General features: G+C 32.1%; 1 protein-coding gene across 1 annotated transcript in view; it reads left to right on the top strand.

The window, feature by feature from the left end:
• LOC118181936 (uncharacterized) overlaps positions 1-13,235 on the top strand; it is a 59,680-nt gene extending 46,445 nt beyond the window's left edge. Inside the window, exons 4-5 of the mRNA XM_035351172.2 lie at positions 3,019-3,144; positions 11,771-13,235. Of these exons, the coding sequence (XP_035207063.1) occupies positions 3,019-3,144; positions 11,771-12,108 (464 nt within the window). The 3' untranslated portion in view covers positions 12,109-13,235. The remainder of the gene's footprint in view (positions 1-3,018; positions 3,145-11,770) is intronic.
• Positions 13,236-14,512: the final 1,277 nt, after the last annotated feature.

Genomic DNA, 14,512 nt, shown 5'->3' on the forward strand with positions numbered 1-14,512 from the left:
TAACCTTTTCCATAACCTTGTTAATTTTATTAATCAAGTGCCTCTGCTTGATTAGAAATTTGCAAAAGGCTTGACGATTTTGCGAAGGGAATCTGATATGTAAGCCTTCTGTAAGAGGGCATTTTTCAAGGCAATGCTCCGGAGAGCCTAACTCTCCGCAGGTGCAAAAACTGGAATCGCTTATTTTAAATCTCTCAAAATAAAGAGGAAAAGGGCCATGCCCTGAAATATAACGTGTCAGATGGGGATTTCCACAGCATCTATCTTGTGTAACGTAAGAAATATGGTAATAAGTACGACGACCAGTGGTACTATAATCCCATTCTTCATTTATACATATCCTTGCAAAAAAACATGCATTTGCCTTTAACGATATTCGTAAATATTTATTAAATTATTCATAAATGTATTTGGAAATGAAGAATTCATTCATTCATTAACTTCTGTGAATGTTACTGTGAAGAAATCTAGTTATTAAAATTATCTAAATTTATAACGATTATAAAAATTGTCTAAATATATAATGACCTTAACATTTAATTATAAACAAAAATTGAAATTCTATTGACAAATATATTCATAAAACTATTTAAGCAAAAATTGCTCGTATTAGAAAACAATCTATTAAAAGTTTTGTAAAGCACAGTATAGATGCATACTTAAGTAAGTAAAGCAGAATTTTTAGAATAAGTAATATTGAAATGAAGGGTAGCAAAAATTGAATAAATATTAAAAACATTGTTTCTTTAAATTTTAAAATAACTCACTTGCAAGTTTTAAATAATATTAACAACCCCTTTTTTTCCCTTTCAGAAATTCTCATACAAAGTTAAGTACATGGAAATTAAAAATCAGCAGCAATATTTAAAGTATTTCACTATTAAAATAAAAGTGCTCTAATTTGAAATGAACCGGACAAAGCATTAATTATAGAGTGACTATAATGTTTTATTTAAAAGATGTCTCAAAAGCTGAAAATCATCTTGTATTTGAGAAAGTATTTCAAAAAGAAGCTCTGTAAATAGAAAAGAAATAATACGTAATTTTGATATTAATAATGCAATAAACTTTTACTTGTTAATTTTCTAATCGTTAACCGACAATCTCTACCTTTTGTAATCTCAATATTTCTTTCTAATGTAGTTAACGAAAGCTTGCGAAAACATTTCATTTAAATTAAAACTGTTCTAATCATTCAGCAAGTGTTACAAAATAAAGCAAAATTTGAATTTTTATTTAATAAAAGCTAAATTCAAGAATACAGTTTTTAAAAAAATGCACCTATAAACTGTGAAGTATTTGTTCCCTCCTTATTGCGTGTCTTTGCGATGTAACTGAAAGCACTTCCGGCTAGCATGCGGAAGGTATGCAGTTCGAATCTTGGCGAGAACATAGCAAATGTTTTCACGTTTCCTGTCTTCAAAAAATTCTAATTTACATACCACATACCTATTGAAAAGCTACAAATGAAATATATAATTAAACTCATGAAACTTGAGGCTCATTTTCTCTGCATAATTTGACAAACATAGCTAAGTAACAGCTCAGTTTCAGTCAGCAGTTTAAAATTTAACAGCCATGTCTGAAAAGTTCAGTTAGTGGGTTGGGACTTATATCACTTGTCTGGCAGTTTCGTCAGATTAAATCTGCAAACTTATTATGGCCAAGAATGCAAGGGTTGCACCTAACGTTTGGCTTAAGCCTTGGACATGGTATAGGTTACATAACGAAGCTGCCCAACTTAATCCCAGTTTTGAGGGATTTGAAGGTCTCTCACTCCTCTTTCCCTTCCAGCAAGTTCTATAGAGAATTTTCGGGTAAACAATATTTTAAGTGCCCAAGTGTAAAAAAGGTCTTCAACTAGTAGAAGATTGGAATCATGTGCACGATGCAGCTTTTATATAAAATGGCATGTAATTCTAGAAACATCTAGGATTTATTATTATATCTATGTCTAGAATTATCGAAACTATTTTCAGAAGTTTTGAGAACGCGTAGCGCGCTGATTACCTCTAAATTCCATCAAATATCGCTGGATACCATTCAAAAACACAACGGCATTCCAGATCACCATAATATGATACTAAGGATTCAGATACTATTGAAATTTGCAATAATCTTATTCTGTTTGTAATTCAATGCTTCAATTGGCTTCAATGAAACTAATCTCTCCAAAGTTTTTAGCTAAACCGCTTAAAATCTCCTAAGATTCGAATGATGAAAAAAAATTCGAGTTTGGGAAATTCAAGTCTTTCTGAAAATTCAGTGGATCTAAGAATTTGAATGTCATAGTCTTCGAAAAAAAACCGTAACTGATAATCGAGCTCTCATTTAATGAATTAATTTAATTATTTACGGACAGATTTGATCTCAGTACACTAGGTTCTCGTGTTAGGTTGTGTGGAAAAGTAAATTGCTGTTTTTTTGTAAAGTTTGAAAAGGTTCACAGCTCATTTTAAAATAATTTTCCCGTTTAATATCAAATATTTAATTCTGTCCAAGGGAGTGCATGTGAGTTTAAAATAAAGAAAAATCACTGGATCCATTATTGGAATTATTGTTTTATTCTCCATTGAAATACAAAGCTTTTTACATTATTCTACGCCTAAAGGCCATTATGCCTTTTTTTTTTTTTAAATTTTAGTTTACGTAGCTAAAGCCAGTAAACAGCTATAAACAAGAGGGGGAGAGGGAGAAAACCTGAAGATAATGCTTGAGTTTCTGCATTAAAAATGAGATATTTTCATTAATTTACTTCAAACGTTTCTTTTCATTCGAAACTTATTGAAGTACTTTCAAAACGAGGCAAATACTGACTTTTGGCTATTGAACTCTCCTGAATTCTAACATGCGGTTTCTGCGGTCATGAAGCTTGGCCATCTCTAAAAATATTAAGTAAGTATGATATATTACTTCAACATATGTGATAGCCTATGTGACACTAGTGTTAACTGTTTATAAAAGTGTCATTTGAGAGTAGTTTTGGAATAGCATAAAATGCTTTTGTTTTTCATGTAGATGTACAAGACTGTAAAGATGAATCAAAGTTCATGTGTAATAATGGAAGATGTATTTCTAATGAAATGACCTGTGATGGTAGAAATAACTGCGGAGACGGAAGCGATGAATCACCGTTACTTTGCAGTAAGTATTTTATTGCACTTGCTATGAGACTGCATTCCTTTTCAATATATATTTTAAAATTAGTTAGTTTAAAATAATTTAGATAAACATAATACTAAAAACACGGCAATCCATATTATTTATAGCAGGATTATTTAAAAGAACTCCACTTGGCCATTACCATAACTAGCATTTCATACTATATTCAGCACATAGCTTTAGTTTTGTGTGAAGTGCAGAATAGTGATAACAATGCTATATAACATTGTATACTAATACCTTTTTTCTCTTTGGAAGTTATATAAAATCATTCATATAAATTTAATAAATGAAATAGTGTTCCTGTGTATTTGAAAAGGAAATACATATATATTGAAACTCTTCTTGTCACTTCATTTCAGGGCCCTGTCTATCCTAGGATCCGTCACTTAAGCCTCTTTATATCTGCTTCATTACGATGCTGGGCTTGATGCCTGAAACCTACCTTGTACTGGGCTTATTACGATACTAGGCTTGATGCCTGAAACCTACCTTGTACTGGGCTTATTACGATACTGGGCTTGATGCCTGAAACCTACCTTGTACTGGGCTTATTACGATACTAGGCTTGATGCCTGAAACCTACCTTGTACTGGGCTTATTACGATACTGGGCTTGATGCCTGAAACCTACCTTGTACTGGGCTTGATGCCTGAGTCATTACTACATCTTAATGAAAGATATATTCAACTCTGGATATAGTGAAATCGGTTATAATGAATATTGATTCGGCTATAGCGAGCCTAAGAATTTGGTCCCAGTCTGCATTCATGTCTTAATATGGCTTACTTAGTGGAATTACTATAATGAACTTCAGATACAGTGAAGGAAATGTGCGAATAAAGTGAGGTTTACTATGAACAAGGTTGAAGTTTATAGCTGTAAAAGATTTTCTCTCTCCTTATAGAGTAATGTAGTTGAAAGCAACTCCGGCTAGCAATCGGGAGGACAAATAGATCTGGATTTCGAACCCAGGGGAAGGCAACTGTTAATTTTCTTATATTTCCTATCCAGAATTTCTAAATCCTCAGTGGTGCCCGAACTGAACTCACCATGTAGAGACATTAGGTTATTTCAAAGCAGGAGACATGAAAAATGAGCAATGCTCATGCCGAGACTTGGACCTCCCGAATACGCGCCGAGTTTGCTGACCGCTACACCACGAAGGCATGATAAGAAGGCGGGAAAAATACCTTATATATTCTCCCTTTTAAAGGGTGACTGCGGATTAGGGGACGAATTCGCCACATCCTGGTGGTGGAGAATCATCAATTCACCACCTTTTTTAGTTCGAGCGCCACTGAAGAGACATTAGGTTATTTCGAAGCAGGAGACATGAAAAATGAGGTATTTTTTTAAAGCAGGAGAGACGAAAAAATGCAATGCCCTCGCCGGAAACTCGAACCACGGACCTTTCGAATACCCGCCGAGCGTGCTGACCATTACACCACGAAAGCATGCTAAGAAGGCGGGAGAAATGCCTTATAACCATCAACATTTAGCGACTGGGTTCCTTTCTCTGCAGTCGTTCTTTAAAAGGACGAGGATGTAAGTATTTTCTCCCTCTTCACCTTGTGCTTTCAGGGCGTAACTGGAAGCCCGTCCTACTAGCAGTCGGGAGGTCCACAACTGGTATTCTTGCGAGGTCGTTGCACATTTTTCCCGTTTGCTACTCCCAAATAAAATACCTAATGTGTTTGTGCAGTGAACTTCACTATATAGTGGAGAAGAAACAAACAAAGCAAAGACAATTTAGGTTAGGTTATTTGAATATAGTAAAGCTAACAATGCTATTTGCCTAAGAAGAGAATGCAGGATTTTTTGAGGTAAACTGGCTCATATTCACGTTACATTTAGAGAAAAACCGCAAAAATCTGCAGCCAGCCTGTTTTTCTGCGATCGAATCCAAACAAGATCGAGCTACAAATATTCAGCGGTCTTAACCACTGTTTCACTTGTAGGACATAAGCTAAGAAGGGAATCCGTAATTTAATCAGAGATGCTCTGAGACAAAAATGCTTAAATAGTTTATTTAAAATTTGTTTCCCATTAATCCCCTTTCCCACAGAAAGACGCCAGAATACCATCTTAAATTGGCCATCTGGGTTAGAGCTACTTGTTGCTGTTGTTGCCTTTAAGTAATGCAAATATCTTTTTGCTGCTTGTATACGTGTCAAAAATGTTATACCTATAAGAATAATTTGAATTTAACAAACATTCTCTATTCGTAAAAAATCAAATTTAAAGTTATTTAAATTTTAAATAATGGAATTTAATGCAAACAAATAAATGATTAATTATTGCTACGAACTAATCTACAATATCATTTAAATTCTGAGAGCATATGTAAATCAAGTGCAAGTATCAAAATCCATCAATAAATATATAATTCCAAAAATTTTTTAATCCTAAAAAATTTCTTTCGGCAATGGCGCAAGAGAATTATTTAAATCTAATTTAACTTTACTATTTATTTTTATTCTTTTGAATACCTATAAGAATAATATATATTCATTTTCATTATGTTCCGCCCGTATAAAGCATTTATAACTCAACCTGAATTGCATTATTAAATTTGATTTTAATAGCCTTAGCATTTAAACGTACTATTACGTGCGTACGGATTCGCAATGGATAGAATGCCCCCAAAACCAATGATAGCTTGATAACATTTATTTTCTCAAAAGGAACACTTTACGCTTCCAGAGCTTTCCACAAAAGTATTCGCACAGCTCTTCTCAGTAGGGCAGAGCACAATCAGTTGTTACCACTTCAAACTATTAATAATGTTAAACACGATGCAATGCAAAGCGCACCGAAAGAGCGAAGCTTCCACGGAAATCTCTCAGTACAAGAATTCAACTGTGACCCAAAAACTGAGAGCAGATACTTTCTCCGGTATTATATAGTTTTCTCTTGGCAACTGAGAAATTTCTAGTACCTTCTATTTCTCGAAATTACTGGAAGGCATAGTTACATATAAGGGCCGGATACTGTTACAGTTACATATAAGGGCCGGATACTGTTACAGTTACATATAAGGGCCGGATACTGTTACAGTTACATATAAGGATCAATTACGTTATTCAGTCACAGTTATAGTTATACAGTAACAATTATAGTTACAGAAACCGGACTCAAATGTCGCTAAGTTTGACGGCTTTTGGCGATTTCTCACCAAATTTGGCTGCAAAAATTAGTCACCAAAACCATCGCCAGCTTGGCGCTCTAAGTTAAGCAGACTTGCCCCTGTAACATTATTTTTCTGGCACAGCTTTGCTTTTCTAAGCATTATATTACATTATAGAAAAGATACTACAATTTCACATATAATTTCACTAAAATTGTTTACATATGTACAAAATTTGTAACAGTATTTATGTCGCATTGCATGTAGCTACCTGCTTGAAATGTACATATTTCATCGTTTGAAATGCGTGTATAAAATCTTTGTAACACTCATAAGATTATAATTCTTCAATTATCTCTTCAAATAGCCTATATTTACAGATCAAAAAGCGAAATTGTACAATTATTGACTATAGTAGGAAGCTTCAAAACGATATTGGACAACTTTTTCCTTCGTGCTGTCAACAATACTTGGCTGCTTTTCATGGTTTGTTAGGCAAGCTTTTTCAAGGCATATAACTAATGGAAAATTAACTTTTAAATACATTTTGTAATAATTAAGCAGTTTTATATATTTAATGTGTTTAATTTTCAGTCAGTATCTATTTGCCATATAAGCGTTGTAAGTTATTTTATTTTAAGTAACCAATGATTATGATTTAAGCCTTTACAATAACTTCATCTTTTGGTACTCCTCACCAGAAAGCAAATTAGATTTTTGTATGTATTTGAGTTGAAGGTTTTGAATTACTCTCTCCAACTCTGCTTAAATTTGCCTTCCGGCTTTAGCGTTTTGCTAGCCGATGTTCTAAAATACTCACCGGTAAAATTCTGAATTAGTTTAATAAGTCAATTTCATGTGTAGTCTTAGACTACATTATCTACATTTAAAATTTAGCTTTCTGCTGTGTTCATTTAAATACCCGCAAGGGAGTGAAAGTTCATTATAGGACAAGCTTCTTTATAGCTGTGCGCTTTATATTCAGTTTAAGACTAAATAAAAAGATTAGCTAAATTTTCTTCTGTATTTGTGATTTGCTTAAGATTAAGCGATATCTCGCTAGCAGACTAGTAAAGTCTGCAGGACTTAACTACGAGTTTCCAAATTACAGTAGAAACTTGAAGAATATACAAATATGCCAATTCTTTTCTTTTCCTCAGTATTAAATGTTTCTCGCCTCACATACTCGACAATGCAGGAAAGAATTGTGTTTTCACCTATAGAAGTAAGAATATATTTTACTTGTTTACTTGTAAGCGTTTGCTTTCTTCTGAATGAAAATGTATTTCTAGAATTAAATTAAGAAGGTGGCTTTATTAAAAAGAACAAATGAAGGAGTTATAGCAACAGAAATAAAGGATGGATAAAATGAAGTGAAAAAGTGGAGTAAAATATTCTATTTTTTGTCTGTATTGCGAGGCATGCCTACATATATTTTTACCCGAGGCAAAGAGGTTAACGCTCTAACCTATATGCAACCATGTGGTCTGATGCCTACTGGGCATTCAAATTGACCCTATTTCCAATTGAGCCTATACATAACCAAATTAACTTTATCTGTATACTTTTATATTCAACAAAGATAACTTATTTTACATCATAATATCGTAACTATTGTAATCGCCTTTAATATATCTTTATATATTCAGAAAAAATAATACAGTCAATAGTTTCCAAATTAAAAAAAAAAGCGTTATACTTTCCTAATAAATAGCAAGTAACATTGAAGCAATACTAACAATAATATAATTCAGGTAGGAAGTATTGGATTACTTGCTAAGTTTTTTAATTTAATTTAATATTTTTGCTTTCAACGAAGTGAAATTTTCATTTTTTTTTTTTTTTTTCAAAAACCTATGATTACTTAATTTATGTTCTAAGGAGAGAATTGTCATGTTTGAAAGCTTTTCTTAACCAAGAGAAGATTTTGCATAATTTCCTTATTATTTTAAATTTGCTAAAACTTCTTCCATTCCGGTAATAGTAAATGGTAACGTTATTATCATTCTCAGCGTAATTTCCGAATTTGGATACGGTCTAATTAAACCGTATTTATGAGTTATCTTTAAAAGATCTAATTCTGCTTAGCGTTCAGAATCATTTAAATAGCGGTTTTCTGAGGAATTTATATCATTTGGATATTTAAATGCTAATCTGCTGCTTTTAAAGTAAATCTAATGATATTATATTTTTATGAATTATAAAATCGAAATAGGAAGACATGTAGTTTAATTTCTCTAAACTTTATTTCAGTTCGTAGTTCTGAGACTAAAACATCTACTTTCTTCATTTCTATTACGAAAAAGAAATTATTTGAAAAATTCTTTCATCATCTGATTCTGATAGTCTGGTTTATTAGCCTTCCTTCTTCGTTCCGCTTCAGATTCTGTTCATATTTTCATTTTTAAAGTTAAATTGTCCAGTTTTCCAATCATAGTTTCTCTAATTTTCAGTAAAGTGTCTTCTGTTATATTTGTTTATTAATTCATTTGCCCGAGGAAAAGAATCTATTTGAGGAGGTTTTTCCTAAATGAAACTGGTTCATATTTACGTAAAACCAAAGGCGTAGCTAGGGTTTTCAGCGCCCGGGGACAACTTAAGATTTTGCGCCCCTTTCTCTGTGCCAAGAACTGAAAAATTTCATTCTAAAATTTCGTAACATCAATTTGGCGCCCCCTGAATGCTGCGCCCGGGGACAGATGTTCCCCCTTGCCCCACCCTAGCTACGCCACTGCGTAAAACATAGAGAAAACCATGAAAAAAGCCATGTAGGCAACTCCCATTTGCTCGGATTTGAATCCAGATTAATCCCTCTATTAAGCACACAACTTTGTGTACATTATACGTTTTTATAATTGCAAGGCTTGATTTACCTTGTCTTTATCCTGCAGGATTAATTTTCGTGCAGATAACATACAGCATAAAAATGAAATCTGGTTTGTTTCAAGAATCTTAGTTTCATCCCACATAAATTTCAGCTTATATAATTTGTATTATGATTAAATATGCATATTGAGCAATAATGAAAACTAGAAAGTTATGTAAAATATGTGATGATGATCTTTCTTCCTTATATTAAATACTACAACAATTAATTATAATTAATTTTTAACTCAATTAATTTATTATAATTACAACAAACAATTAATATAATTAATTTAATTACAATTATTTCCTAGACCTATAGCTATTACCGAGTATTATCTATTTGTCTTAACTTAGTTTCTATTATAATAAAAATGTTAATAAAAATCTTTCATTTATTAATTTATTTTCACTATAGTTATTTTTTCAAAACGATGTTTATTTACTACAACATGTATTTGCCTTTATCAGATTTATTTTTGTTTGTTTTGGGGTATTAATGGCGTTTACGAAAATGAGGGTTTCTGCAGTCATTAGAGTCGTTAGTATTCGTCTGTAGCACAAGTTATGCCTTTTATGTTACATTTTTGACTAGAATGAAAGGGCTATTTTAAACCTTCTTCAGTACTCTCCACATACGCATTTACTTTCACTTCATTAAACAAATTCCTGGCCGTCAACTGCTTTCAGATCGCGCATTCGGCTCGCATGCAGTTTGAGTTTGAGACCACAGACTTAGAATTTGAATGGTTTTTCTCAATTATTTTGCAACCAAATTCAGAATTTTATATCTTTTTTTATTTCTTTGATACTAAATAATTCGAGGTCTTAGAAAAAAAAAAGAAAGAAAGAAATCATGTCTTACCATATCTCTTTGCAATCAGCAAAACAGAAAAGTAAACGATGTTCCGATTCGCTTAATCTATCTATCAATAATTTTAGCTATTCTGGGAAGTATCTTATGATGAATCCAATTACTCATCTACGAGGGAAATTAAATATGGACATAACAGGAGAAAATCTCGAACTATACATCTCGTTCGATGACAAAATTTATAAAGAAAAATGGAGCAAGGCAAACTTTACACAAAATATGAAGCAAGAAACTAATAATACGATATAAGGTATTTCTCCCACCTTCCTAACATGCCTTCGTGGTGTGGTGGTCTGCACGCTGGGCGCGTATTCCAGAGGTCCGCGGTTCGATTCCCGGCGGAGGCGTTGCTCTTTTTTCATCTTTCCTTCTTCAAAAATAATCCTAATGTTTCTACAATGGTTTCTTATATTTTCAGACATCCTTCTTTATTCTCTTAATTTTCCTTTCAATTAATGGTAGCATGCCAAAAAACAATGTGTATTAAATAGAGCTGATTGTAGAAAAGCAGTAAATTAAATCAATTAATTCATTTTTAAGTAATGTTACTGCTTACTGTTTCGACACTATGTTGTGTCAAACACAGTCTGAGAAGTGGCATTTTCACCGAGGCAATAGTTACTCAAAATAATTAATGGAAATAAGACAATATGCCATATAGCATCTAAAATGAAAGCAATATTTAAAATGTAATGCTTTTACATAATTATAGTGGAGCTCACAAAATGTTATTACTTTAAACATGATATTTTGAAATTATGCTTTCTGTCCCATTAGTTCAAAGTTAACAAACATAATTTCTTTTCTTAATGAATTTCTAACTAAGGCTAGCTAATTTGGCATCCCTTTTAGTTATTCATCTTGGCTATACCAATGTTGAAAATATTTTAAGATAAAATCGGGATTTAAGAAAATTCACAAAATAAGTAATTTATTTTTGCTTTTTTTAAAAATCATCTCTATCAAATTTCCACTCCATTTTTAGGATAATCTTAAGCACAGAATTACATTCAAATGGTAGACCTACCTAACTTTTCTCCAGCTATTTCAGAAATGTTTGCGGGGAGATCGTGATGTTAAATCACATTGTTGCAAATTTCATCTTTTCTCTGAAATCGTTTCAGAGCACTGTGAAAATAAAAGAAATTAACATATTTCAATATAGCACTTATTTTAACAGTACTTAGTTTTCATCTGTCAGGAGAAAATCTGAAAACGTTTACTGGCTGTTTCATGTATATCTGAATATATTTTACAGTATTGCTCTGTATTTATATATATATTACACAATATACTTATTATCTAAAATTCATTTTTATATTATATATTTATATTACATATTAAATACTTCACAATATTGCTATAATATATATATATATATATATATTTTACAATATACTTATTCCTCAAAATTGATTTTTAAAATTTTTGATAACTTACATATTTGAAGAGGAATCCTTTTCTGCCACTTCTTTTAACGGTATTCTTGAGAGATGGGAATGCTAGATTTCCCCTCCTTCCGTAGCAAGCGCATTACATGTAACTGAAACTCTGGCCATCATTTACATATTAGACTTCGCATTATAATTCAGAACTTTTCATAATAACATGCATTTTATTTTACCTAGCTCTTGCATTGTGTATAGAATTCAATTTCGATTGCATTAGTAATTATTGTAAACAGAATAAATTCTCCTAACGTGTTCATTTTTATTTTCACATTTAATTTTCCTTTTCAGGTACGGATTTCTTTTACTCCTTCAAAATGACAGATATTATATATGCTGCTGTTTTTACAGTTATGATTTTCGCCATTATCACTATATCTGTGGTTGTTTTTGCTCGCAAGAGGAAGGTGAATGATGATTCTTCTTCGATTTCAGATCAAGATGAACCTACAACAAGACTCACGCCTTATCAAGCTGTACATCCGGCAGGTTTTTTCATTTGCCAGAATCCGGCAGGACCGCATTCACTTTATCCTCAAAATTCTAAACACACACAGTCTGAAGTGGGATTCTCTAATCCATGTTACCCCACAGGCATACCCCAGCCTCCACCATCTTACAGTCAGTAAAAAGTATTTGCATTTATCGACTTCGATGCGATTGCTCATTCAGCAAAAGAAGACGGCGACAAAATTCGACTTCAGTATTCGACTCAATATCACTATAAATACGTGAAAAGCATTAAAAATCGTCACATATACACACTAAAAAAAACTTAGTTTTCATGACAAATAATGCCAGACATTCTAAAAGATAAGAAAAAGGATAAAATCAGTTTTATCAATGAAGAGTTTACAGTGAAATGAAGATCAAGGAGAATAAAAACATTATTAGTATTTTGTGACTAAATAATCTAAATTTCGGGAAGTTAATAGTCTATTTTATAAAAAGATTAAAAATATTTATGAAATATGATCAAGAGAAAGTAGTTTGAATCGTAGATTAAAAAAACTGCAGTTATTTGGCCCGAGCATTAACTCAAAATTTTACCTTCTCTTAATAAAAGAAGATATATAATAAGAGAAGGACATTGTATATTTAAGAAGAGAAGGACATTGATAAGAGAAGGACATTGCATATTTGATGAAATTAACACGTATGAGAAAACTGAATTAAAAAGTACGTGTTTGAATCCTAGAAAGGTATCTGTAAAAGTTTAGCAACTAAAAATATAAGAAATATCAACAAAGTTGTAACAGAGAGAGAAAGAGTTTTGGAATTTAGTTCAACGGTGTTTGTTTTATGTTGAATTGGTACTGAATCAAATTTGCCTTTATTGAAACATTATGATTTGTTAGAAAATTCTCTGGATTTTGTTTGAGTTTAGTAATCATGACCTCAAGTGCTTTTGGTATTTTATATTACTCGTTTCCATTTGAATTGATCTCATTTATTTAAAGCAAATAATTACCAATTTTTATTGAAACTATCATTTATGAGTGCTGTAATTCCTTTTCGGATAAAACTAGATTTATGCTTATTATGGAAACTTGCTTTGTTGCCGTTAAGAACTGCATGCTTCATTTGCATTACAAAGCTATAGTTTTATTTCCATATTTCAGTTTTGAGCTTTAAAATTATTGTTTCTTTAATATGCATATAAATGTTTTTGAAGTATTCGTTGATGTATCTTACGACAAGCAACTGTAAAGATCGTAACTGCTATGAAGGAATAAATGTTTAAAAAAATTTAGAATTCTATGTTTGATTAATGTTGTAATTGCTACTTAATTACTCTTAAAAGTATCTTCACCTATAATGGTCTACTTAACTATTCTTAAAAGTACCTTCACCTATAAAGGCTCTTCACTCAGAGTTACATAACTGTTGGCTAGTTACCGCCCTGGTTGTATTCAACTTACGTTCAAGCACAGATTTAAAATTCAACTAATTTTGTCTACTTCTTTTGTTTAATAACTAAAGCTAGAAAGTACAGTAGAAAGGTCGATTTCTTCTCGACAACAGCTTTTTAAGCTTAGTAGATGACCTGCCTTGGGATTTAAACAGTAGCATTTAAGGCTTAAAAGTTTAAAGGCTTAAATCGTAATAATTCGTTAAATAATATAAAATATTCTACAACTTCTCCAAAGTGCTTTTTGTGTAATGATACTTCAAGCTCCTGATCAATACTTCATCCACAGGTTGCAAGATCGAAGTTGCATTTGGGTACAATAAAAAACTTATAGAGTTTCCTCACTTTTATATTGTTAAATTAAGTGTCGAGGAACCTAGTGAACTGCTAAGCGAATAATCCCTTAAGAAACGTAAGCTCAATAAGGGTTAATTACCCTTTATTTCACTTAAAATAAGATTAACATTCGGCCCCTTTTTCTGGGAATACCGCAAAGCCTCCACTTGGGCTTAAACTCAGAATGTAAAAAAAAAGAACTAACTAATGACTAACCAAAGAGATTTCGCCGAAGCTAACACAATTCTAAACTAACTGGCCCGTAATATTAAAGTGGCCAGCTAAGCTATCAAAAGGCACGTAATACGGCCGAGCGTAATAACAGAGATATGCAGTCCAAAGGCAAACACGCGCCATGCAGGAGACCTAAATTCTCTCTGGCGAAGTCAGTGGAACTTGACTTAAATACCATTCTACTTTTCATTTGCATTTAACGGGATTCTAAAAACTCATTCTGCTAGGGAGTTGTAAGTTGAAGCTAGGAAGGTAGGAAAGAGGTATAAATTTAAAATAACTATTATAAAATTAAAATATACCTTACAAACTTATAATCCATTCTTTAAGTTTCGGCAATTGTGTGTGCAGTAGAGTTATTAATCAAGAGTAGAATCTTTCGCTTTCGGACGAAAATTCTTCGTCACAATTTCAGAAATCTTCTTCGAATAGCTCTGATTTTATTCATAGTTTACAATTAGTTTTATAAGAAGCAGAGAGTATTTTCACCTTTTTTATGCCTTTGGATTTTGATACTTTTCAGTCACCAACATCCTACAAATCTCATTGTT

This window comes from Stegodyphus dumicola, chromosome X1 (assembly GCF_044657685.1).
Source record: "Stegodyphus dumicola isolate Sdum_Otavi_A_Nest chromosome X1, ASM4465768v1".
Classification (NCBI taxonomy): domain Eukaryota; kingdom Metazoa; phylum Arthropoda; class Arachnida; order Araneae; family Eresidae; genus Stegodyphus; species Stegodyphus dumicola.